At 51.3% G+C, this 26,163-nt stretch overlaps 1 protein-coding gene across 10 annotated transcripts; it reads left to right on the top strand.

Annotated features, from left to right (window-relative positions):
* The first annotated feature begins 39 nt into the window (after positions 1 to 39).
* Positions 40 to 25,789, top strand: CAPG (capping actin protein, gelsolin like). Of its 10 annotated transcripts, none has more exons than XM_069583153.1 (11): positions 10,678 to 10,790; positions 11,463 to 11,616; positions 17,136 to 17,171; positions 17,333 to 17,505; positions 17,604 to 17,758; positions 17,976 to 18,143; positions 19,934 to 20,083; positions 20,397 to 20,489; positions 21,421 to 21,553; positions 24,463 to 24,551; positions 25,610 to 25,789. In XM_069583153.1, exons 3-11 carry the CDS (start codon positions 17,149 to 17,151, stop codon positions 25,673 to 25,675), a joined length of 1,050 nt encoding a protein of 349 aa, XP_069439254.1. In that variant the 5' UTR covers positions 10,678 to 10,790; positions 11,463 to 11,616; positions 17,136 to 17,148; the 3' UTR covers positions 25,676 to 25,789. The 10 variants fall into 10 exon arrangements, with proteins under 10 accessions (XP_069439260.1, XP_069439255.1, XP_069439250.1 ...); XM_069583158.1 differs by having other exon boundaries at positions 10,702 to 10,790; positions 17,336 to 17,505; XM_069583159.1 differs by lacking the exons at positions 10,678 to 10,790; positions 11,463 to 11,616 and adding an exon at positions 40 to 174 and having other exon boundaries at positions 17,336 to 17,505.
* Positions 25,790 to 26,163: the final 374 nt, after the last annotated feature.

The raw sequence follows: 26,163 nt of genomic DNA, 5'->3' as shown, positions 1-26,163 counted from the left end.
GGTGTCAGTGCTCTCGATGCAGGTGTAACCTGAACCCTCACTTGGGAGCCAGAAATCAGCCGAGAACAGGCTTCGGGAGAGAGACTGCCCTGGCCCCGTCAAGTGGATGAAGTGGGGCCTCACCCCACCAGACAGGCTGGACCCTTGAGTTCCTGACTGGCACCGAGGGCCTGGGTAAGTCCTTGCTATAGTGTCTCAGTGGATCTTTATGTAAGGAGGGGAGTGCTGGCGCTAGACGCTAAGGTGTGAGCTGAGCACTTTGAGAGCGAGCATACGGAAGGAAAGTGCCCTGGTTATTACTTCTTGGCAGCCCCTCGGCCTTATCTGGCTCTGCCATATACAGCTGATGCCGGGGTGCAGGAAGTTCAGAGCAGTCAGACACTGTGGACCGAATATCCGGAACTACATCCCAGAACTTGGAGAACCCTGGCCTTCCCTGGGCTGCTCCACGAGATGTGCAGGCCACACAGAGATCCCCAACAGGCTTAGTCCTGCCACAGGGTCCGGGCTACTCCTCCCTCCGGGAAAAGGGAGTTCGCTCCAGGCGGAGGAGAGAGGGTTAGGGAGGCAGATTCTGCGACCCAAGGCTGCTGGCCGAAGCGCCCACCCGCCATCCGCTTCCCCGGAAGCCCCAGCCGGGTCGGGAGGGCGGGGCTCAGGATCTCGGAGAACGGCTCGAGTCGGCGACCCCACGGTGGAGCAGCGTGTGCAGGGACGCGGAGCCGAGCCTCGGGGAGAGAAGGGACCTCTTTTACACGAAGCAAGGGGTACCCCCACCTGGAGCCGGGGGATGCCACCATGCCAGACACTCGCCTGACATTCGCTTCCGGTCGGGAGCACCTCCCTCTCGAGGTCCCGCCCCCACGTCCACTGCCTGCTGGGATTTGTAGTTCGTAAAGGCGGGACCAACTGGCCAGGCGCGTATGCGGGTCTGTGTGTTTGTGTGTGTGTGTGTGAGCGTGTCTCGAGGTCCGCTGTGGCGTCCCCATCCTTTCAACCTCGCCCCCGAGGGCTCATTGCACTTAGGCAAGGCGCAAAGGCCGCAGGCCGGCGCGCCCGAGGCCCTGTCCCATCCCCCACTCCTGCTGGGATTTGTAGTTTGGGCTGGGGTCTGGCTTCGCTGGGACCCGGAATTGGAGTCCCACCTGGGCCCGGCCCGGTGCCGTCCTTATTCCTGCTTTTTTCAGCGGACCGTGGATCTGGATAGTAGGCCTGGCGCGGGTCGCAGTCTTGGCCAAGCTCCCCCTGGTCCTTCCTACCGGCCTCCACCTCCTACCCACCCCGTTCACCAACTCGACCTTTGTGCCTGCGCCTATGGGACCAGCCGGCAGATTCTCAAACCAAAGCACGGAGAGGGGCGCGGTCTGGGAGAGGTGGAAAGCCCGGAGAGAAAGCCAGAGTAAGGACTTGGCCTGGGCGTCCCAGCCCAGCCCTGCTGAAGCAGGCGATGATCCAGGGCTCTTTCAGTACTTAGAGAGTCTGTGATCAACGGTGTCCCAAAATGATGACCAGACCCGCCCAGGACTGGCTGGGCACATTAGAGCTGATTACCCTACAGGGTTGACAGATCAAAAATTTTATTTGCCAAATTTAGCAACCCTACAGGAGCCCAGAAAATGGCAACCCAACTCCAGTATTCTTGCCTGGGAAATCCCATGGACAGAGGAGCCTGGAGGACTATGGGGTCACAAAAAAGCTGGACAGGACTTAGCAACTAAACAACAGGATACCAGGGAGGGAGGGGGGCTCTTCTGATCATGAAAACCAAAAAATGGGTCAACAGGTTTGCTTTGAGGATCAAGTTGGGGGATGGTTGTGTGTGGAGACTGTGTTTTGTAAACTGTAAAGCCTGGGGCCTGGTTGAGGTGTTCTCTGCACTCTGCACTGGAGAAAAGGTGCTAGGGCTTCAGAAAGCTTGCTTTAAAGGGGAAGGTACACTTAGTGTGGACTCCCTGGTGGCTCAGCCGTAAAGAATCTGCCTGCAACGGAGGAGACCTGGGTTCAATCCCTGGGTTGGGAAGATCCCCTGGAGAAGGGAATGGCAACCCACTCCAGTATTTTTGCCTGGAGAATTCCATAGACAGAGGAGCCTGGCGATCTACAGTCCACAGGGTCACCAACAGTCGGACACAACTGAGTGACTAACACTTTCACTTTTCACCCTTAAGTGTAGATAAGTAAGATGTCACCGTTAGGAAAATCTGGGTGGTAGTTAAATGGAACCTCTCTATACAGTGTTTTTAAGTGGGGTGTAAATGGGTGGAGGCTGGTCTTACCAGTCAAAGGTTACAAAGCCCTTTCACTTTTCATTTGGTGATAGCTTTACTGGGTGTACAATTCAGTGATTTTTTTTTAGTATATTCTCAGAGTTGTGCAGTTATCACCACAATGTACCTTTATAACATTTTCATCACCCCCCCAAAGAAATCAGAAGTTGCCCACTAAAGTTCTCATTCCCTACGATGCTAAGCAACAGCTAATCTACTTCCTCTTTCTATAGCTTTGCGACTTTGGACATTTCACGTAAATGAAATCATATAATATGTGATCTTTCGTGACTGGTTTCTTTCACTTAGCATGATGCTTTAAAAATTCAGGTTGTGACGTGTATCAGTACTCTGTACTATTTTTGTAACTTCCTGTGAGTCTAGAATTATTTTGAAATAAAAATTCTTTTTTTTTAAAGCACATTATCTAGAGGATGAGCAGAGGTAGCTTTTTATGTGTGAAGGACTCAGCTGGCACTAGCATTCACTGCTGAGAGCAAGAGAGGCCTTGGGGGTGCAGAGAGAGCAGGGCTGGGCGGGGAGGAGGGGGCAGGTCTCAGTCCACCTCAGGAGATCGGGGAGGTTGGGGGTCCTACCACCTGGCTCTGATTTTCTAAGGAGGTCTTCAGTTCAGTCGCTCAGTTGTGTCCGACTCTGTGACCCCATGAATCACAGCACGCCAGGCCTCCTGTCCATCACCAGCTCCCGGAGTCTACTCAAATTCATGTCCATCGAGTCCGTGATGCCATCCAGCCATCTCATCCTCTGTCGTCCCCTTCTCCTCCTGCCTCCAATCCCTCCCAGCATCAGGGTCTTTTCCAATGAGTCAACTCTTTGCATGAGGTGGCCAAAGTACTGGAGTTTCAGCTTTAGCATCAGTCCTTCCAGTGAACACCCAGGACTGATCTCTTTTAGGATGGACTTGTTGGAACTCCTTGCAGTCCAAGGGACTCTCAAGAGTCTTTTCCAACACCACAGTTCAAAAACATCAATTCTTCGGTGCTCAGCCTTCTTCACAGTCCAACTCTCACATCCATACATGACCACTGGAAAAACCATAACCTTGACTAGACAGACCTTTGTTGGCAAAGTAATGACTCTGCTTTTTAATATGCAATGTAGGTTGGTCATAACTTTCCTTCCAAGGAGTAAGCGTCTTTTAATTTCATGGCTGCAATCACCATCTGCAGTGATTTTGGAACCCCAAAAAATAAAGCCTGACACTGTTTCCACTGTTTTCCCATCTATTTCCCATGATGGGACCAGATGCCATGATCTTAGTTTTCTGAATGTTGAGCTTTAAGCCAACTTTTTCACTCTCCTCTTTCACTTTCATCAAGAGGCTCTTTAGTTCCTCTTCACTTTCTGCCATAAGGGTGGTGTCATCTGCATGTCTGAGGTGACTGATATTTCTCCCAGCAATCTTGATTCCAGCTTGTGTTTCTTCCAGCCCAGAGTTTCTCATGATGTACTCTGCATATAAGTTAAATAAGCAGGATGACAATATACAGCCTTGACATACTCCTTTTCCTATTTGGAACCAGTCTGTTGTTCCATGTCCAGGTTTTAGAGCAAGTTATTTCAATACCACTTTGCCTCCATTTCCTCATCTGTAAAATGAGGATAATAAAAGGATCTAGTTCAGGACTTCCCTTTGGTCCAATGGTTAAAAATCTCCCTGCCAGTGCAGAGGACAAGGATCTGGGAAGATTCCACAGGCCTTGGGGTAACTAAGCCCACAAGCAAGACACAGCTACTGAAGCCCACATGCCTAGAGCCTGTTCTCCTTAACAAGAGAAGCCACTGCGAACAGAAGCCCACACACCACAGCTAGAGAGCAGCCCACACTTGCCACAACTAGAGAAATCCTGCTCGAAGCAATGACAACTCAGCACAGCCAAAAAGAAAATATTTTTCTAAAAGTCTAGAAAAAGGAGATCTATTCTAGAGGGCAAATGGAAGGATTAATTGAGAAACCCATATGAAGGACAGCACTTGGCACTTAGTGCCAACACTCAAAAGAGTGTCAGCTATTATCAGGATCTTAGAGTGGTGCTGAGGATCCAGTGTGATCTTACCTGGGCAAAGCTGTCCCGTCTTGGGCACAGTGCTCCACCTGAGCTTCTCTTGGCCTGCTCATTCGTGCTGTATGGGACAGTCCCATTTTCCCAACCGGTCACCAAGGAAATTCGGGATGTCACCATCCAGGAAGCCTCTGAGTACCCTTCAGTGCTTGAAAACAAACTTTAAAAAAAAAATCTATCGATTTGGCTGTGTCAGTTCTCAGTTTTGGCACGTGGGATCTTTATTGCATCATGTGGCATCTTTCATTTGAGGTGCAGGCTTCTCTCTATTCGTGGCATGCAGACTCAGCAGTTGCCGCACGCAGGCTTAGGTTCCCACAACACATGGAATCTTAGTTCCCTGAAAGTGAAATAAGTGAAGTGTTAGCGGCTCAGTCGTGTCCAACTCCTTTTGACCCCATAAACTGTAGCCCGCCAGCCTCCTCTGTCCATGGAATTCTCCAGGCAAGAATACTAGAGTGAGTAGCTATGGCCTTCTCCAAGGGATCTTCCCAACCCAGGGATCGAACCCAGGTCTCCTGCATTGCAGGCAGATTCTTTACTGTTGAACCACCAGGGTACTAACCCGTGTCCCCTGTATTGGAAGTCAGATTCTTAACCACTGGACCACCAGGGAAGTCCCAGAAACAAACTTTTAAATTGTGAGCTTTATTCAGAAAATGGGCTTCCCTGGTGACTCAGACAGTAAAGAATCTGCCTGCAATGTAGGACCCAGGTTCAACCCTGAATCAGGAAGATCCTCTGGAGAAGGGGATGGCAACCCACTCCAGTATTCTTGCCTGGAGAATCCCATGGACAGAGGAACCTGGCAGGTTATAGTCCATAAGGTCACAAAAAGTTGGACAGAAGTGACTTAGCATGCACATTCAGAAAAGATAACCATCCAGCCTCCTGGATATTCCTCAGGGCAGCTGAAATGATCTATAAAACTTCATTGTTGATCAGATTTAAAGGCTAGTAGCATCCTGAGTCAATGCTTCTTCAAATGAACATTTTGGGAGAATCTGATATGGAATGTTTAGGTATTGTGACACAACCCTGCCATCCCCCCAGGCTGAGGAATTGCAACAGTTCAGCCTGACCTGCTCTTCTGGACTGGAGTCAGAAGAGCCAGAAGAGGGTGGACACTAGGTAGAGGTGTCTTAGAGGATAGTGTCTAAGCATTCCTCAGGAATGGAGTGGAGTCCCTTGGTGTTGCCCAGATGAAAGCAGGTAGAACCAGGCTTTGAATTATTTCCCTTACACCCCACCAGGCAGGTGGTGCTAGTGGTAAAGAACCCACCTGCCATTGCTGGAGATGTAAGAGACACAGGTTTGATCCCTGGGTCAGGAAGATACCCTAGAGAAGGGCACGGCAACCCACTCTGGTATTCTTGCCTGGAGAATCCCATGGACATAGGAGCCTCTTGGACTACAGTCCATGGGGTTGCATACAGTCAGACGTGATTAAAGCAATTTAGCATGCGCATATCAGACCCCATGCATCTGGTCCCATCACTTCATGGCAAACAGATGGGGAAACAATGGAAATAGTGACAGATTTTGTTTTCTTGGGCTCCAAAATCACTGCAGATGGTGACTGCAGCCATGAAAATTAAAAGACGCTTGCTCCTTGGAAAAAAGTTATGACCAATCTAGACAGCATATTAAAAAGCTGAGACATTACTCTGCCAGCAAAGGCCCATCTAGTCAATGCTATGGTTTTTCTAGTAGTCATGTATGGATGTGAGAGTTGAACTATAAAGAAAGCTGAGCACCAAAGAATTGATGCTTTTGAACTGTGGTGTTGGAAAAGACTCTTGAGAGTCCCTTGGACAGCAAGGAGATCAAACCAGTCTGTCCTGAAGGAGATCAATCCTGAGTATTCATTGGAAGGACTGATGCTGAAGCTGAAGCTCTAATACTTTGGCCACCTGATGCGAAGAACTCACTCATTTGAAAAGGCCCTGATGTTGGGAAAGATTGAAGGTGGGAGGAGAAGAGGATGACAGAGTATGAGATGGTTGGATGGCATCACCGACTCAATGGACATGAATTTGAGTAGGCTCTGGGAGTTGTTGATGGACAGGGAAGCCTAGCATGCTGCAGTCCATGGGGTCACAAAGAGTTGGACGTGACTGAGTGACTGAACTGAACTGAACCAGACCCCATCAGTGGGCCTTGGAGAAAGTCATACTGGTTGCAATTTTCCAAGCTGCTTGATAAGTCCTCTTCCTTCTGGGTCAAGGGGCCATGCCCTAATCCTGGTGCCTCTTGTCAGCTGACATCTTGTGGGGGTTGGCCTGCTGTATATGGCTGTCTTCATTTAAAAGCCAACGTAGGAGTGTGGACTGTTGGTGGTTCACCTAAGGAAGACCTGGCCTCCAAGTATGGACACTGGCTGGGCTGCTTCCTTCTTAATAAAAAAGAAGGGTGGGGTGTTATATCTCCTGCACCAGTTTGAACCCACACTAGCCTATATTAGAATCCTGGTTCTACTACTGAACTGGCAATGTGACCCTGGACCTGTGACCCACCCTCTCTGAGCCTCTCAGAGGATTATCTATTAGGCAGCATAACGACAAATAGTTGTCAGGACTGAACGAGGTCACGAGGTCACGTTTAAGGCACCAAATACAGGGACCTCCCTGGTGGCTCAGACTGTAAGGCGTCCGTCTACAATGCGGGAGACCTGGGTTCGATCCCTTGGTTCGATCCCTTGGTTCGATCCCTTGGTTCGATCCCTGGGTTTGATCCCTGGGTCGGGAAGATCCCCTGGGGAAGGAAATGGCAATCCACTCCAGTACTATTGCCTGAAAAATTGCATGGACAGAGGATAGGCTACAGTCCATGGGGTCGCAAAGAGTCAGACACGACTGAACGACTTTCCTTCCTTCCTTCCTTCCCTGGTAGTGCAGTGGTTAAAACACTGAGCTTCTGCCAAAGCGGGCATGGGTTCATTTCCTGGTGGGGAAGTAAAATCCCAAATGCAGTGCGGGGCGGGGGGGGGGGGGGGTGGCGGGTGGCGAGGGGGGGGGGGTTGGACGGTGTGTGTGGTGGAATAAATAAATAAAAGATTTTAAAGCACGGAGTACAAAGCAGGCACTAAAGGAGAAGTAGCTATTCCAGCTTAATCCAGCTCAAGGATCTAACAATTGAATGGGATGTGAACACAGTCTTGCACTGGCCAAGTTTACCACACAGTAATGTTAGTTTTTCCCTAATACCAGCCCAAATTCTCAGAGCCTCCACCGGAGGGATGACTGCGAGGGGCTCGGCCCTCCCCTCTGACTCACTCGGGTAGGCGGGGATGCTTCCAGCCTTTCACGTCGGGGGCGGGGGCGGGGGCGGGGGTTGGGCTGGGGCCTGGGAGCAGAGGAGGGGAGGGCAGCAGTGCCCGGAGCGAGCCAGCGAGGCGCAGACAGGCAAGTAGCGCTTGGGGTCTGACCAGCAGGCGCCTGAGTTCCCCCTGTAGGCTTCTGAGGGGCTCAGCTGGTCACGGGGCACCCTGCTCCCCGCTCTTTTCTTAGGGGTGCACCCGCGTGTCTAATCACTTCTCCTCCTTTCCCCTAAGGAGGGGCGGGAGGGAGCAGGCGTGCTAAAGAAATGTTTATTTTACTCCATTTGGGACCAACTGAGCATCTCTCACTGGGAGACGGGAGAGGGAGGAGAAATATGAGTCTGTTAAAAAGAAGTTTTAGTGTTTGGTTACCAGATAATGTCAATAATAGCAGTGTGTACTGTTAGAGTTCCAAGAGGCTTGAGACTCCTAAATTCTTTTAAACGACCTGCTCTTTTGTTTCCTTGTTAGTTTGTTTCCTTGTTAGTTTGCAAACCCTCCTCCGCCCTCCTCGGTGATGGGGCCACCTTTTTTTTTCAGCCAGGTGAGGCTCCAGTGTAGAAAGAGAGCAGTGAGTTGGATTCATCCTTGTGCCCGTGGTCACTGCGGAGTCTAGAGCCCCAAAGCCACTCAGGTTCTGCCCTGGTGCACACCGGAGTGGACCAGCCTTGCTGGGGTGGGGTTCTAGAAGGGCGACAATGGAAAGTCAAACCCCAGGAGTGATCTGAGGTTTAACTTCCCATTCCTCTGCTAAATTGTGAACTGGGGGAGGAGGCAGGGGGTTGCTTCCAGAGATGCTGGGCGCATGAACTGAGGTCCCGGGATAAATTCTCTGTTGGCCAGAGAAAGCCATCTAGGTTTATTGAGCATCTATTATTTGTTTAGTTGTTGAATAGTCGATCGGTCATGTCTGAATCTTTTGCGAATCCATGGACTGCAGCCTGCCAGGCTTCTCTGTCCATGGGATCTCCCAGGCAAGGATACTGGAGTGGTTGCCATTCCCCTTCTCCGAGGGATCTTCCCAACCCAGGGATCCAACCTGCTTCTCCTGCAAGTCTCCTGCATTGCAGTTGGATTCTTTTACCACCGAGCCACCATCTATCATTTGCTTGTTAATTACACCATCTCATTTAATCTGCTTGTTTATCTTCATGCCCATTTTACAGATAGGGCACAGGGAGGCTACAGAAAGTTAAGTCACTTGCAAGAGGAAGCAGTTGTGGTTCAGTTGCTCAGTCGTATCTGACTCTGCGATTCCATGGACTGCAGCCTGCCAGAAAGATGAAGCAGAATCAATAGTAATCAAACTGTTCAATCTTTCCATTACATCAGACCCTCTTTTAAGGACCTGGAGACACTCAGGTACCAACCAGCTAGAGTTTGTGTTCTTTGAAGAGAAAATTTAACTTCTCATCTTGTTCCAGTCCAGAAATTCTATCATGTGGATTGATTCTGTTCCACTGCCACTCCCTGGATGGGGCCCTGAAGGCTGAATCTTATCTCAAACAAGTCTGTTGATTAGCCCTGGGCCAAGCCTGGCCTATATCTTGGGGAGATGGGCCAGAGTCCTGGGCTGAAAGGCCCTTGACTTCCTTCTGGAGCGTGTACAGATTCTAGCTGCATCCTCCCATACAGATTTAGGAGGGCATGGAAGCTTCTTCCCTTGCTCTACCTGCCTCCCCCTGTGTGATCGTGGGCCAGTCACTCGTGCTCTCAGGGTCCCCCTAGCCTCCTCTGGAAAGCAAACAAGCAAGCTGGACAGATTAGCTCCAGGGCCTTATGATGTATTGAAGGCAAGAGGGCCTCTGGGTAGAGCCAGAACCATGATTCTTTTTATTGCTGTCCTTCAGAGCGCCTGAGGCTGAGAATGTGATAGTCAACCTCTGGGAATGAGAAGCTGAGCAAGGGTGGACTTGAGAGGCACCCAGCATGCGCTAGTGTGTGCTAACTCAGGTCCGTCTCTGTGCCACCCTGTGGACTGGAGCACACCAGGCTCCTCTGTCCATGGGATTCTCCAAGACGAGAATACTGAAGTGGGCTGCTATGCCTTCCTCTAGGGGATATTCCTGACCCCGCATCTCTTGTGTCTCCTGCATTGGCAAGTGGGTTCTTTACCACTAGCGCCACCTGGGAAGGCTTAGTGAGCACAGGGCATTACAGACCATTCATTATCCTAACTTGCACCCTTAGAATTACTATTGACTTGTTAGGAATTTGACCAGGGATCTAGGCACTCGGTTAAGAGAGATTCAGATTCAGTGCTTGTTCCCAGGGTCTGCATGCGTGCTGAGTCGATTCAGTCCTGTTCCATTCTGTGGGACCCCATGGACTGTAGTCTGCTAGGTTCCTCTGTCTATGGAATTCTCCAGGCAAGAGCGCTGGAGTGGGTTGCCATGCCCTCCTCCAGGGGATCTTCCTTACCCAGGGATTGAACCCGCATCTCTTTTGTCTCCTGCATTGACGAATGGGTTCGTTACCACTAGGGCCACTTAGGAAACCAGCATGCAGAACATCGCAAAGTCTGTGTCACCCACCTCTGCCATTCCCTGGGAACTGAGCTTCAACGACTACAACAACAAAAGTCAAATGTAGTCATTCAGGCAAGGAGAAAGACAAGCCAGGGAGGAGGAAAAAGTGATGCCGAGGCAGTGACCCTACCCAGGAAATGTGACTAATTCAGCTGAAGCCAGGGCCAGGCAGTCATGCCTGCCCCAGGCTGGTAAGCGGGGGAATGTGGCCAGTCTTGGCTTTCCTGTGGTTTTCCTTGCAGGCCCCAGATTCAGAGCTGCTAGCCCTGCCCTGCTGCTGCTAGCAGAGGCCGCTGTGATGGGGAGGCTTGGAGCTGGGGTGGGTTTCCAGTCCTGGGCAGTAACGGGTGGGTCTCTGAAGAGCCAGCCTGGCCGCAGTGTAGCTCTCCTCCGTCAGGCCCTGCCTGGCTGCCCAACACAGTCCACCCCTTCCTGTGGAGGATGGTCCTAAGCACTAGCTGGGGCAGGAGCCCAGGGGTGGGGCTGATGGGTGGGGCCACCTGGAGGAAGAGCTGAGGGAAGTGAGAGACTGAGCTGGGGCTGGAGGAGCCTGAAAAGCTGAAGTAGGAGGAAGCAGAGCTGCGCGGAACAGGTGAAAGTGGAGGAAGGCCGAGGGAGATCTGGTGTGGGGTGGGCTGGCCGGGACTCTCTTAGGTGGGCAGATGAGGGCAGACACAGAGACTCACGTTTCTGGAAGCCGCTTTGTCCAGGACTGGTATGCCCCCTCCCCCAACACACACATAGACACTGCTGTCCTGTCCAGTCGCTGGAGCCTTGTGGCTTCCCTAGGTGGGATAAGGGACTCCTGGACCACAGCTTGTCCTGGCTTGTGGAGAGGTGGTGTGTGACGTACTAAAAGAGGCCACCACACCGAGTGAGCTGACCAGACTCCTGAAGGCCCTCAGCCAGCCCAGAGGTGCATTCAGCTTTGATGATACTTGTTCCTAAGACAGAATGGTGGTGTGACAGCAGATGGGTGGGCTGGAATGGGGGAGGGGGCAGGCCTAGCATTTGAATCCAGACCAAACTGTGCCTCAGGGTTCATTATTTTTGCAGATTTAAGAAGAACTCTGATGGGGATCTGGCCAGCTGCCTAGGGTAGGGTACAGGGAGGCGAAGGTGGAGCCCAGAAAGGGTGGGTGTGCGTGCATGGCCAGTCATGTCTGACTCTTTGCGACCCCATGGACTGTAGCCGGCCAGGCTCCTCTGTCCATGGGATTTTCCAGGCAAGAACACTGAAGTGGGTTGTCATTTCCTCCTTCAGATGATTCTCCAAACCCAGGGATTGAACCCGCGTCTCTTGCATCTCCTGCATTGGCAGGCGGATTCTTTACCAGCTATGCCACCAGTTTGCACCTGGGAAAGGGTGGGAGTCCTGCTTGGTGTCTGGGGAGGGAGCACTGACTGAGGATCCCCAGGTGAGGCTTCTAGACCCTGCAGCTCCTGTGAAAACCCAGGTTCCCGGCTGGGAATAGCTGGTGTCATCTCTAGTGTTGACACTCACCCCTGATTCTTTCTTGGGGAGAGGGGTAGGAGCTGTTGGCATTTCACACCTAAGGACAAATGATGAAGGGACCTGTTGGGAATCAGTGGAATCAGAATCTGAGAAGGGTGCAGATAGCATCGAGCACCTGTCATCTTTACAGCTGACAGGCATTGCTGGAAAGGTCTGCATAACCAACTCCCCCACTCCCAGTGTGTCCTCAAAGACCAGCTCCTTCCTAAGTCAGGACCTTGGGACACCCAGCAGGGCACCCATCCTCCCCTCCATCCCTGGCCCCTGATTTCTGCCTCCAGGGCTGCTCCTCCCTATTGAAATCCTGGGTTATCTCTTAGGCTCCATCTGGCCTAATCATTGGAGCTCAACAAGTCCAGTTAATCCTGAGTGCCTGCAGGCTACTGGGCACAGCCTGAGGTTCCAGGCAAAATACGGTTCCTTCCTGAAAGGCCATCATAGTCAAGTCAGGGAGATAGCCAGGCCTGTAACTCAGCACTCTGTGGCAGAGTGAGAAAAATAAAAGGTTTTAACATAAGAAGTATAGAAGCGGCTCCCCTGTGAGGTGGTGAGTTCCCCACCAGGAGAGGTATTCAAGAAGAAAATGGTGAGGGATGTAGGGATTTCTGTGCTGTGCTCATGTCTGGGTATGTGTTGGGAGGCAGATCTGGAGTGTGTGTGTGTGTGTGTGTGTGTGTGTGTGTGTGTATGCTAGTCTTTCAGTCGTGTCCAACTCTTTGTGACCCCATGGACTGTAGTGCACCAGGCTTCTCTGTCCATGGAATTCTCCAGGTAAGAATACTAGAGTGGGTAGCCATTTCCTTCTTCAGGGGATCTACTGGATCCAGGGATCAAACCTGGGTCTCCTGCCTTGCAGGCAGATTCTTTACTGTCTGAGCCACAAGGAAACCCGAGTTATTAAATAAAGCTCCTTCTAATGCTGACATCTGATTCTGTGACATTCGGCACCTAGGGTAAGTTTTATGTGGTCCTCTGGAAGTGATGGCTTCCTGCTTCACAGCCCATCCTCTGGAGACCATGAGACTTGTGGGTTGTTCTTCATTTCTAGCCCCCTTTCCAATGCCCAGTTCCCAGCATAGACCTAGAATGGAACTGAATAGACCTTGTCATGGGCTGCTTGAGGAATGCAGAAGTGCCGGGCGTGTCCCCTGCTCTACCTGAGACACGGAGCTATCAGGTCATACTCTAAGACAGCCTGGGAGCAGGAAGAAGGTGAGAACTCCCAGAGAAGGACAAAGCCGCCACGTGACAGCTGAGGCTTGAAATGGGTCTGGAGGAGTGGCGGGGCTTTGATGGTCCTAAGGGTTGAGGTTTGCACTAAGGAAGCTGAGGGGCTGTGGGCTTGGGCAGAGGGGTTGTGGGGAGAGCATGAGTGACAGGCCAATGTTAGTGGGCATTTGGTGGAGGCCAGGGAGCAGTGTTAGAGTCACCCGGAACTTCTCTAGCACTGATACTCCGGCTCCACCCTAGAGAGTCTGGTTTTAACTGGCCTGGACATGGGGATTTAAAAAAACAAAGTCTGGATGACTGTAATATGCAGGCAGATAGAGATGCTTTTCTGGACACAGTTAACTGGCAGAATCAGAACCACCTGGGACATAGTTCAAATGCCGATGCCCCACTCCAGACCCATGGAATCAAGTCTCCAGGCCTGGGCTTCGAAGTTTTTGTAAGATCCCAACATAGTTCTTCTGCAGTGCAGGAGATGCAAGAGACATGGGTTCAATCCCTGGGTGGGGAAGATCCCCTGGAGGAGGGCATGGCAACCCACTCTGGTATTCTTGCCTGGAGAATCCCATGGACAGAGAAGCCTGGTGTGCTACTATCCATAAGGTCGCAAAGAGTCAAATGTGAATGAAGTGACTTAGCACAACGCACTTGAAACATAATTCTAATGGGTGGCCAGGCTAGAAAGCCAGAGGGATGAGGGGCAGGCAGCCAGCCCCTCTCAACAAAATGCTGCGATGGCTCTCGGAGGCTGGCAGCCCCACGTATGGTCTGCCTGCTGTTGAGTTATGGCCTGAGCTCTTAGTTCAGGAACAACAACAACAAAAAATAGCTGGCAAATGAGCACGCCATTTCTGTCCCTGAGCTCTACCCACCCTGGCTTGTGTTTGGGGGCGGCCACCTCACCGCTTGGGGCCTGAGTCACAGGCTGAGCTGTCCGTTGCAGGGGATGTGGGCACAGCATGTGATTCTCTGTGGGATTGAGAATCATTGACGTTTCTTCCCCCAAAACTCCCCCTCACTGCCTGCCCCGCTCCCTTGGGGAAGTGTGATTCAAAAAAAATGCCTTCAGCTGTGTTATGAGTAGGGCTTCCCTGGCGGCTCAATGGTAAAGAATCTGTTTGCCAGTACAGGAGCCCCAGGAGACGTGGCTTCCATCCCTGGATGGGGAAGATCCCCTGGAGTAGGAAACGGCAGCCCACTCCAGTATTCTTGCCTGGAGAATCCCCATGGACTGAGAAGCCTGGTGGGCTAGAGTCCATGGGGCTGCAGAGTTGGACACGACTCAGCATGCACGTACTATGTTGTAAATTAGGAAAGAAAAGCAAAGTCATTAGTCACATGGTATTTTACACCATGGCCACTGTTCCTATTTCTTTTTCGTTTCCTACTCAGACTCCACACCCTCTGCTCTCCCTAAAAGTTCTCTTTGCACTTCCTGCTTCCCCAGCCCACCAAGAGTCTCCTAATGGTGACTTTCAACCCTGAAATTCTCCAGGTCCTTCTCTTGCACCACTGGGGCTCCCTGTTCAGTCGAAAAGCATAAATTGTGTGACAGATAACATTTAAAAAAATTTGTTTATGTATTTGTTGGCTACACTGGGTCCTTGTTGCTGCGTGCAGGCTTTCTCTAAGTTGCAGAGAGTTGGAGCTACTCTCTAGTTGCGATGCTCAGGCTTATCTTGTTACGGAGCACAGGTTCTGGGACACTCAGTAGTTGTTGCTCCCAGGCTTTAGAGTGTAGTCTCAGTAGTTGGGTCCCACGGGCTTAGTTGCCCTGCGACATGGGAGATCTTCCTAGACCAGGGATTGAACGTGTGTCGCCCGCATTGGCCAGCGGACTCTCAACCACTGGACCACCAGGGACATCCAGAAGACAATATTTTTAAAAATGCTTGTCTTGAGCATTTTTTTTCCCCTAAATAACTTCTGTCCATAAAAGGTTGCTCTACAGAAGAAAGATGATATTCATCAGCCTGGTATTTGAGGGATGCTGGGCATATAGAAGTGATAGCTGATGCCTGAGAACGGAGGAAATTCCCTAGGTAGGGAGTTTAGACTTCGAGAAGGCGCTAAGTCTAATGTTAGCTGTGGGATTTTCTGTTTTTTTCTGAGATTTTTTTTGTTCAATTTTGGTAGATGCCTTTTATTAGACTAAGGACATTCCCTTCTGGAAATTCCCTGGCGGACTAATTGCTAAGACTGTGCTCGCATTGCAGGGATAAGACTGGTTAAGACTGGGCTTCCCTTGTGGCTTAGCTGGTAACGAATTCACCTGCAATGCAGGAGACCTGGGTTCAGTCCCTGAGTTGGGAAGATCCCCTGGAGAAGGGAAAGGCTACCCACTCCAGTAGTCTGGCTTGGAAAATTCCATGGACTATACAGTCTGTGGGGTCGCAAGAGTCGGACACAACTGAGCAACTTTCACTTTCTTTCCCATTGCAGGGGGCATGCATTTGATCCCTGTTTGGGGAGCTAAGATCCCACGTGCCCCACAGCATGCCCGCCCCCCAAAAGAGGAAATTCCCTTCTATTCCTAGTTTGCTGAAAGCTTTTTTTATTTTTACTTATTTTTTTTTGAAAGCTTTTTAAAAATCAGAAATGGATGTAGAATTTTTCTAAGTGGTCTTTGTCTATAGAGATGATTTTATGTTTGTTTATATGGCTTGTCAATAGGGTGGATTACATTGATTTTCAGATGTTAAACCAACTTTGCATTTCTGGAGTAAACCCTGTTTAGTCATAGTGTTTCATCTTTCTATATATTTCTGAATCCTATGTGCTAAAATTTTGTCAGGTTTTTTCTTGTGTTCATGGGGGATCTTGGTCTAATTTCCTTTTCTATAATATTTGTATCTAATTTTGTTACATCAGGAAAATGGTGGCAGCATGGTATGGATTGTGAAGGATTGGCATTATGCCTTCCTTAAGTTTTTGGTAGAATTTATCTGTACTTGAAATTTGGGGGTGGGTAGTTTTAAAGTACCATTTCAGTTTCTTTTGGGATTCTCTAATAGCTCAGTTGGTAAAGAATCCACCTGCAATTCAGGAGACCCCAGTTTGATTCCTGGGTCGGGAAGATCCACTGAAGAAGGGATAGGCTACCCACTCCAGTATTCTTGGGCTTCCCTTGTGGCTCAGCTGGTAAAGAATCTGCCTGCAATGCAGGAGACTTGGGTTCAATCCCTGGGTTGGGAAAATCCCCTGGAGAAGGGAAAGGCTACCCATTCCAGTATTCTGGCCTGGAGAATTCCATGGACTATAAAGTCCATGGGGCCACAAAGAGTTGGACTCGACTGAGTGACTTGCACTTTCACTTAAGTTTCTTTAGTAGATATTAGAACCCTTCAAATAATCTATTTCTTCTTCTTTTTAAAAAATTCTTTATTATTTGGCTGTGCTGAGTCTTAGTTGTGGCATGTGGAATCTTTAGTTTTGCATGTGGGATCTAGTTCCCTGACCAGGGATAGAACCCTGGCCCCCTGTATTGGGAGCACAGAGCCTCAGCCGCTGGACCACCAGGGAAATCCCTTTACTTCTTGTTGAGTGAACCTGCACAATTTGTGTCCTTCAAAGACTTTGCCCATTTCGTACAAGTTGTTGACTATATTGGCATACAGTTTTCGTGATATTCTCTTTATCCTTTTAATACTTGTAGGATCTGTAGTGGTGGTCATCTCTCTTGTTTCTGTATTGGAAATTTGTGTCTTTTCTTTTACTTAATCAATTTGTCAAAAGGGTCATCAGTTTTTTCGATGTTTGCAAAACCCAGCTTCATTGATTTTCTCTATTTTTTTGGTTTCCTATCCATTGACTTTAAGTTATTGATTTCAGACTTTTCAAATATAAGCTGTTATTGCTTAGAGAAGCATATCCCAGCCTCATGCAATGCCCAGAATTAGGACTCCTGTCTAGAAGCAGAAGAGGTCACAGCAAGGGGAAGACCCTGGCCAAGGAGCCCAAGACCTGGCTTTGGGTAGCCACTCACTAGTCACTGTGTCACTTGGGACTTAGACTCTGAGCTTCCGTTTCTTTGCCAGAGTAATGGAACCAGGCAAAGAAATCTGCTCTTGGAGATGAATTAGTTGATGAACAATGAAGCACTTGGCCTCTGGGAAGGACCTCCCCAGATCAGCGTGAAGGCTGGTACTCATGACATTTGTAATCATAATGGCTTTGATTCTGTCTTTGCAGATCCAGAAACAGCATGTACTCACCCATCCCCCAGAGGTAGGCTGTGCACCCCTTCCCCTTTCACCCCTCTCCTCTTCACTTCCAAGGGCAGCCCCTCCTCTCCCCCACACCGCAGTCCCCAGGCCTGCCCCAGGTCTCTCTGCTTGTCTCCACTGCATATGGGTCTTGGCCTTCACCAACTCGCTTCCCTCCCGCAGCAGCTCTCCTTTCCCACCGACCGTGAAGCTCCCTGGCCTGCACATATGGAGGGTGGAGAAGCTGAAGCCAGTGCCGGTGGCCCCTGAGAACTATGGCATTTTCTTCTCGGGAGACTCCTACCTGGTGCTGCACAATGGCCCAGAAGAGCTCTCCCACCTGCACCTGTGGATTGGTAAGGCAGAGAGCTGGGAGGACTGGTGGTGGGGGGTGCTGGCCCAGGCAGGGGGCGGGGCTGGCCTAGGTCTCACCGGCAACCTCCCCCCACCCCAGGCCAGCAGTCATCCCGGGATGAGCAGGGGGCCTGCGCCATGCTGGCCGTGCACCTCAACACCCTGCTCGGAGAGCGGCCCGTGCAGCACCGAGAGTCACAGGGCAATGAGTCCGACCTCTTCATGAGCTACTTCCCCCGCGGCCTCAAGTACCAGGTCAGAACCCACTGCCCACACCCCCTCCTGTGGCTTCTCCTTGAGCTCCCCTTCCCGCTGGTCTTGACCCTGCAAAAGGCCCAAGGCCACACAGGGCTGGGGCCTCCCCCCACCTGGTTCCTGTTTGCCTGCTTTCCTTCCTGCCCAGTGGGAGGGGGCATGCGGTGCTGCGGGGAGGGCACGGGGGGGCCACTCAGGCTGGCCATCCGGGCTGCAGGAAGGCGGCGTGGAGTCGGCGTTTCACAAGACCTCCCCAGGAACCGCCCCAGCCGCCATCAAGAAACTCTACCAGGTGAAGGGCAAGAAGAACATTCGTGCCACCGAGCGGGTGCTGAGCTGGGACAGTTTCAACACCGGGGACTGCTTCATCCTGGACCTGGGCCAGGTAGGTGGGCAAGGCTGACTGAGCACGCACTCATGTTGATACTGTGTGTGTCTCTTTCTTTTTTATGCCTGTGCTGCATCTTAGTTGTGGCATCAGGGATCTAGTTCCCTGGCCAGGGATTGAACCTGGGGCCCCCTGTGTGGGGAGCCCGGAGTTTTAACCATTGGACTGCCAAGGAAGTCACTGGTTTTGTTGTTTTTTTTTTTCAGTCACACTGTGCACACAGCCTGTAGGATCTTAGTTCCCCAACCAGGGATTGAAATGGGGGCCACAGCAGTGAAAGTGCTGAGTCCTAAGCACTGGACCACCGGGGAACTCCTTGGTGCTGTTTTAAAGGACAGGGACTAGGAAGCCAGAGCAGAGGGAAAGGGGCTGAGAAGCTGTAAGCCCATTCCAAGTGGGGTCACTGTGGCTGTTAGCAGACATCCCTGTATTTGTTCGGACGGAAACCTCCCTCTGCTGTCTAGTCTTGGCCTCTAACACTGAGTCTGCTCTCTAGTGCTCCTGGAACCTCTGAAGCTCTGAGTTAGCTGCCTCCCATCCCCTGCGTTAATCAGTTCATTCATCTCTTCCCTTGGTGAATCTATGGCACCCGCTCTGAGCCAGCATGTGTGCGTGCTAAGTCGCTCCAGTCGTGTCCAACTCTTTGTGACCCCGTGAACTGTACCCCGCCAGGCTCCTCTGTCCATGGTATTCTCCAGGCAAGAATACTGGAGTGGGTTGCCATGCCCTTCTCCAGGGGATCTTCCTGACCCAAGGGTTGAACCCGCATCTCATGTCTCCTGCATCGGCAGGCAGGGTCTTTACCACTAGCGCCACCTGGGGACCACAAGTTGCTGGCCCAGGGCAGGCAGCCAAGGCCGGGTCTGTCACTGGCTGTATTTTAACCCATGACAGGACGTGATGAGGGTCCTCTTAGGAGCAGTGGGATGGGCTGGGGGAGCTTATGGCAGTGAGGGGCCTTCTAGGCCAAGCCACTGCCCCAGGAAATTGCCATTTGACTAGACTAGGGGAAACGCCATTCCAGGGGAAGGTGATGGGTGAGCTGAGGCACTGAGCGGGGGAAGGGCAGAGACAGGCCTGCCGACAGCCAGGACAGAGGCAGCCTGACTTGGACGCGGGGCGGGGACAGGACCAGTGGGAGTGGAAAGTGCCAAGGAGCTGCGACAGGGCAGGAGGAGATTGAGTCTTTGAGGGTCTGGACTGTACCTGTCGTGCTAAAGATTTGGAACAGGAAGAGGAACCTGGATGCTGTTTAGAAGGACTGGAAGCAGTGAGATGGAGGCAGGAGACCTGCTCAGTAGAGGTGATGAGGGCCATGCCTGGTGAGCGCACAGAGGCATCTGAGATTCTGGGCCCAGGGATGCCACTCACCTGTTCACCCGTTAACCCTTTCATTCGCTCATTCACCCAGTTCATTCATGCAATAACTGTTTATTCTGGGCCGAAAGATGTGTCTGTTTCTGTTTGGCACTGAGCATACAGCAGTGGGTCAAATTATGCTAAACAAAACAAAACCCTCATGCCCTAATGAGGCTTACATTCTAGTTAGGGAAAATAGATTATAAATAAGATAAAGATGTTTCAATATATGACACAAGTGATGTGGAAAAAATGAAGTCTGGGAGATGGAGGTGTGGGGCCGAGAAAGGCTCTCGCAGAGACAGTCATTCTTGTCCCCAGGGGCCTTGCTTCTCTTGCCTTCTTGCTTGTCTTTGACTGTCTTGCCTCAGTTCTGCAGAGGACAGGATGCACGTGGCTCTAACCTGAGCCTCCCCACTTCCTTCCAGAACATCTTTGCCTGGTGTGGTGCAAAGTCCAACATACTGGAGCGGAACAAGGCACGGGACCTGGCGCTGGCCATCCGGGACAGCGAGCGGCAGGGCAAGGCCCACGTGGAGATCGTCACTGATGGGGAGGAGCCTGCCGACATGATCCAGGTTGAGAGACATGGGGGTAGCCGGAGGTGGCCTCTGCTTGAGGCCACTGAAGGAGGCAGTGATCGCAGCAGGAGGGCTGTAGGGTCATCTGGGGCCCTGCTTAGGGCTTGGCTGGCTCATCAGGTGCCTTGGTGGGACTCAGAGTCAAGTACCCCTTGGGATGGAGGGACTGGTATCCAGGGACCGAACCCTCCGCAGCTCTGCCCGGCGCCTTTGTGCAGATGTGGGTGTGGGGGTGGAAGGGAGGGGGTGGTCCTGGACATGATAGGTGCCCAGGAATCCCTGGAAACGTGGCCTGCCCTCGTCCCTGCAGGTCTTGGGTCCCAAGCCCTCTCTGAAGGAGGGTAACCCTGAGGAAGACCTCACAGCTGACCGGACAAACGCACAGGCCGCAGCTCTGTATAAGGTGGGTGTCCCGGGCCTGCCCTGGGACCAGGCAGGGGTGTGATCTTGATGCTTATGGGGCTGAGAGGAGAGGAGAAAGCAGCGGGCAGGTGAGGCCAGGCTCCAGGGTGGTTTATCAGGGTGTGGAGTGAGGGGAGGATGGGAAGTGAACGGATGCTGGGCCCTCCTGGGGAGGTGAATGTCACTTCCCTTCCAGCCCATTCTTAGATATGGAGGTTTGAAACAAGTCAATGCTGAACTTTACTGTTTCGTTTTTAATATTTATTTATTTATCATTTATTTGGCTGCGTTGGGTCTTAGTTGTGGTGCCCAGGCTTCTCTAGTTGCAGCCCACAGTCTTCTTTCTAGTTGTGCATTTGGGCTTAGTTGTCCCATGGCCTGTGTGATCTTAGTTCCCCAACCAGGGGTCGAACCTGCATCCCCTGCATTGCACACTGAAAAGAAGTGTTAGTTGCTCAGTCATGTCCAACTCTTTGCAACCCCATGAACTGTAGCCCGCCAGGCTCTTCTGTCCATGGAATTCTCCAGGCAAGAACACTGGAGTGGGTAGCCATTTCCATCTCCAGGGGATCTTCCCGACCCAGGGACTGAACCCAGGTCTTCTCCATTGCAGGCAGATTCTTTACCATCTGAGCCACCGGGGAAGTCCCTGAACTGTACCTTTTTTGCATTCTTTGCATTTCCTTGTTAATTTGGAGTCTAATTAATTTCCACAGATTCAGGGGCTCTGGGAGGCGGTGACTGAGGCTGAAGTGGGGGTGGGGGTTGTCTGGGATTTGCCTATCAGCTGTCAGTTCTTCCCCTACCTCCAGTCTGCTCTTCAGCCTGGGGTGGTAGGTGGGACCGCTACTGGAGGGACCTGCTCCTCGGTGGAGGTCAGAGCTTTGAACTGCGGGAAGGAGGGTGACGTGGCACTGCCCACTCTCCCCCAGGTCTCTGACGCCACTGGACAGATGAACCTGACCAAGCTGGCCGATTCCAGCCCCTTCGCCCTTGAGCTGCTGATACCTGACGACTGCTTTGTGCTGGACAACGGACTCTGTGGCAAGATCTACATCTGGAAGGGTGCGAGTGGCTTCTCCACACCAGCCTGAGGCCCCTGTGGCCACTCTAACCAGGAAGTCTTCCCACGGGAGGGCTCAGCCAGCCCATAGACACCTGGCTCAGTGAGCCTCCGTGTCTGATGGTTAATTCCTGGCAAAGGTTCTGCACCTCCAGCCCACCTCTGAATCACCTGAGGGCCCTGTTAAGACCCAGAGTGAACCACACCCCTGAGACTCTGATTCTCAAGGTCTGGGCTTTCCAGGTGGTGCTAGTGATAAAAAAAACCCACCTGGCAATGCAGGAGACATAAGAGATGCAGCTTCAATCCCTGGATAGGGAAGATCCCCTGGAGGAGGGCAGGGTAACCCACTCCAGTATTCTTGCCTAGAGAATTCTATGGACAGAGGAGCCTGGTGGTCTACAGTCCATGGGATTGCGAAGAGTTGGACACTGAAGTGACTTAGCACGCATGAGACTTTGCAGGCTCTGGGAACCATTTATCAGGTTCCCAGGTCTTGCTGCTGACTTTGTGTTGAGGACCACTTGCCACAGAGCTCTCCTAGGCCTCAGTGCCACTAGGACCCCTGCTTCTGCCTGTCTGCCTTGACTGTGACCAATTCTAGATATGAAATCTCACCTTATGCACTGGGTAGCAAACTGGTAGGGCTTGTTTTCCAAGAGGTTGTATTGGCTGGAAATGAACACTCTTGGGCAGAAGCCTGTTTGCTAGATCAGACTCTGAAAATATTGTAACAAAGCTCTGAGTCTGTGAGTAATTCTCTGTGCTTGTCTTTTCTTGTTCTCTCTCCCACCACCCCGCCGCTGTGCTGGGTCTTTGTTGCTGCATGCCTTTCTCTAGTTGCGGTGAGCAGAGGCTTACTGTTCGTTTGATGCTTGAGTTTCTCACTGTGGTGGCTTCTCTTGTGGAGCACAGGCTTTAGGTAGATAGGCTTCAGTAGTTGCAGCTCGTGGTTGTGGCGCATGGGTTTGCTCTGAGGCATATGGAATCTTCCCAGAGCAGGGATCAGACCTGTGTCCCCTGCATTGGCAGCTGGATTCTTATCCACTGTAACACCAGCTAAGTTCTGTGTCTTTTCTTGTTCGTGAATGTGTCTCAACTGCCCAGATTATAAACCTCTTGAATGGAATCACATTCTCTAGTGCCTTGACGATATAGCATTTGCTCAGTAAATATTTGTGACATGAACCAGGGCCAGGAGAAATTTCCAGCCAGGAGGATGGAGCAGTGTTAGGTGTTATAACTTGGCAGCTACTAGGCATCACACTCTTGCCTCAGGGAAGGACCAGGAGTGGCAAGCTGCGGGGCAGGTTTCTAAGAGGTGGGGAGGATGGTAGGGGGTGGGGAGGATTGTGTTGCTGGGGCTGTATTTGCATGCCAGGCTTCCTTGTCCTTTACCATCTCCAGGAGTTTGCTCAAACTCATGTCCATTGAGTCAGTGATGCCATCCAACCATCTCACCCTCTAGCATCAGCGTCTTTTCCGATGAATCATCTCTTTGCATCAGGTGCCCAAAGTATTGGAGCTTCAGCTTCAGCATCAATCCTTCCAAAAAATATTCAGGGTTGATTTTCTTTAGGATTGACTGGTTTGATCTAGTTTGGAAGTGTCTTTAGCCCCAAGCAAAGAATGGAGAAACCAGTGGGAGAAACAGGAAACTTAGGAGCTGGGAAGAGAAGCCTCAGGCAATCACAGAGGAAGGATATAGCACATTCATCTCAGATATATTGTGACCAACCTAGATAGCATATTCAAAAGCAGAGACATTACTTTGCCGACTAAGGTCTGTCTAGTCAAGGCTATGGTTTTTCCAGTAGTCATGTATGGATGTGAGAGCTGGACTGTGAAGAAGGCTGAGCGCTGAAAAATTGATGCTTTTGAACTGTGGTGTTGGAGAAGACTCTTGAGAGTCCCTTGGACTGCAAGGAGATCCAACCAGTCCATTCTAAAGGAGATCAGTCCTGGGATTTCTTTGGAAGGAATGATGCTAAAGCTGAAACTCCAGTACTTTGGCCACCTCAGGCGAAGAGTTGACTCATTGGAAAAGACTTTGATGCTGGGAGGGATTGAGGGCAGGAGGAGAAGGGAATGACCGAGGATGAGATGGCTGGATGGCATCACTGACTCGATGGACATGAATCTGAGTGAACTCCAGGAGTTGGTGATGGACAGGGAGGCCTGGCATGCTTTGATTCATGTGGTCGCAAAGAGTCTGACCCGACTGAGCGACTGAACTGAACTGAACTAGAGTTTTAATAGCCTGGCTGAGGAGCCAACCACAGTTGAAAACATTGTTTCCTTGGAAAAATTCCTCCAGGTGGAGCAGGGTTTGGTTAAAGGCGAGAAGGGAGGGCACTACTGCTGTTCCTTTTTACTGACTCTTAGTTGGTATAACCATCAGGCTGATGTTGGCATCTAGCTTTGCAGTAAATCATGCCCTTTTTTTCTGTCCAATTTAATTTTGCAAGAAAGGCTTGATAACAGTACAGTTGACAAACTCAAAATGCGAGGGGCCCTGGAGAGGGAGAGAGGGGTCTGAGTGTCTCATTCGAGGGCGACATTAGTTCTCCCTGAATATCCCTGGGGCCCTGGCCCAAGTAGAAGACTTTGATGATTGGAGCGGGCAGAGGGCAGTTTTCATCTGGAGCTGTGAGTTGGGAGAGGCTGACTTCTCACTGAGCCCCCTCAGGGTGTTCTTAGCACCTCCTGGTCCATTTATTTTAAAAGTGCCAGCTATTCTGTGGGTGGGTGTGCTCAGTTATGCCTGACTCTTTGTGACCCTATGGACTGTGTAGCCCACCGGGCTCCTCTGTCCATGGAATTTGGACTTCCTTAAATCTCCTCGAGACAAATGGGATGTGGGCTAGAGAGGGTCCCTGCTCTTTTAAAATTTCTCCTCCTTATGATCCAGGGCGCAAAGCTAATGAGAAGGAGCGGCAGGCGGCCCTCCAAGTGGCCGAGGACTTTATCACCCGCATGCGGTACGCCCCAAACACTCAGGTGAGGAGCCCTCCCTGTGCCAGCACACCCTGTTCCTAGGACTCTCCCCTGGGCCCCTGCCCCTTGGGCTGGACAAGAAGGGTGAGAAAGCCCCAGGCACAGTCAGGAGCAGTCAGGCCTCCCCTCCTGGAAACACCCAGTGGGAAGGCCCTTCTCAGTCCTTCAGAGTTTTACAGTACATGTTATTTTCTTTCTTTTTCTAAAAAAACTTGTTAATGTACTTTTTTAAAAAAGATTTTTTAAAATTTGTTTTTAATTGGAGGATAATTGCTTTTCAGCGTTGTGTTGGTTTCTGCTGTATGACAATGTGAATCAGCCCTAAGTATACATATGTCGTCTTGGATCTCTATCTCCCTCCCACCCTCTGCCCTGCACCCTCCCCACCCCTGGCCCCCGCACTCCATCCTACCCCCCTAGGTTGTCACAGAGCCCAGGCTGAGCTCCCTGGGTTATACAGTGACTTCCCACCAGCTATTTTTACACGTGGTAGTATATGTATGTCAATGCTACTCTCTCAATTTGTCCCAGCCTCTCCTGTCCCTGCTGTGTCCACAAGTCTGCTCTCTCCATCTGTATCTCTATTCCTGCTCTATAAGTAGATTCATCAATTTCATTTTTCTAGATTCCATATATGTGCATTATTATACTACATTTGTTTTTCTCTCACTTCACCCTGTATAACAGGCTCTAAGTTCATCCACCTCACTAGCACTGATTCAAATGTGTTCCCTTTCATGACTGAGTAATATTCCACAATACGTGTTCTTTTCTAAGAGGATGATGGGCAGCGCTCCCCTGGGAGCCCAGCTAGCCGGGTGTGCCTCTGGATGACTCATGTGGCTCCTCTGGACCTCGGTTTCTAGCTAGTTCTGCCCCTTCTCACTGTTTTCTCAGCCCACGTCCCTGTAATCTTTCTTGTCTCTTGGCTTATCTGGAAGAGCATCACTGGCTGGAAGGCCTGTGGACTCTGGCCTGGTGCCCAGCACCCTCCTCCCTGGCTCTGGAAGAGGCAGAGGTGGCAGCCTTGTGAGCCAGACTCTCCCCTGCCGTCCCTACAGGTGGAGATTCTGCCCCAGGGCCGTGAGAGTGCCATCTTCAAGCAATTCTTCAAGGACTGGAAGTGAGGGTGGGCGTCTCCCTGCCGCTACCTCCTACCCACTTGCTCCTCCTCTGGCCTCCTGGTCAGTGCTGAGGTGCCCCTGCCCATGGTCAATAAAGGAGACCAGTGCTTTTCTTGCTCTTTGGCTGCATTGCCTGCCCTGGGCTAATACTCCCTGCCCCACTAGTCACCCGGCTCTGCCCCATGCTGGGCGGAGTAGATGTGTTCTATGTGTGCTAAGCCACTTCAGTAGTGTATGACTCTGTGACCCCTATGGACCGTAGCCGACGAGGCTTCTCTGTCCATGGGATTCTCCAGGCAAGAACACTGAAGTGGGTTGCCACTTCCTCCTCCAGATCTTCCCAACCTAGGAATTGAACCTGCCCCTCCTGTAGGCTCCTGCATTGGCAAGCGGGTTCTTTACAACTAGCGCCACCTGGTGACAATTCCACAACCTGTGAGAGGCCAGAGATGGCTTTGCAGAGGGGCCAGGCGCTCCCAGTGGGCCTGGTT

The sequence above is a fragment of the Ovis canadensis genome, chromosome 3, assembly GCF_042477335.2.
Source record: "Ovis canadensis isolate MfBH-ARS-UI-01 breed Bighorn chromosome 3, ARS-UI_OviCan_v2, whole genome shotgun sequence".
Classification (NCBI taxonomy): domain Eukaryota; kingdom Metazoa; phylum Chordata; class Mammalia; order Artiodactyla; family Bovidae; genus Ovis; species Ovis canadensis.
Note: the sequence above shows the minus strand (reverse complement) of the source record. Positions and strands in the feature narration are given on the sequence as shown.

Coding starts and splice junctions, on each gene's coding strand:
- CAPG (XM_069583149.1), top strand. CDS start 7,590: ATGACTGCGAGGGGCTCGGCCCTCCCCTCTGACTCACTCGG. Junction 17,506..17,603: donor CCACCTGCACCTGTGGATTG/GTAAGGCAGAGA, acceptor CCCCCACCCCAG/GCCAGCAGTCATCCCGGGAT. Junction 24,552..25,609: donor GGTACGCCCCAAACACTCAG/GTGAGGAGCCCT, acceptor CCGTCCCTACAG/GTGGAGATTCTGCCCCAGGG.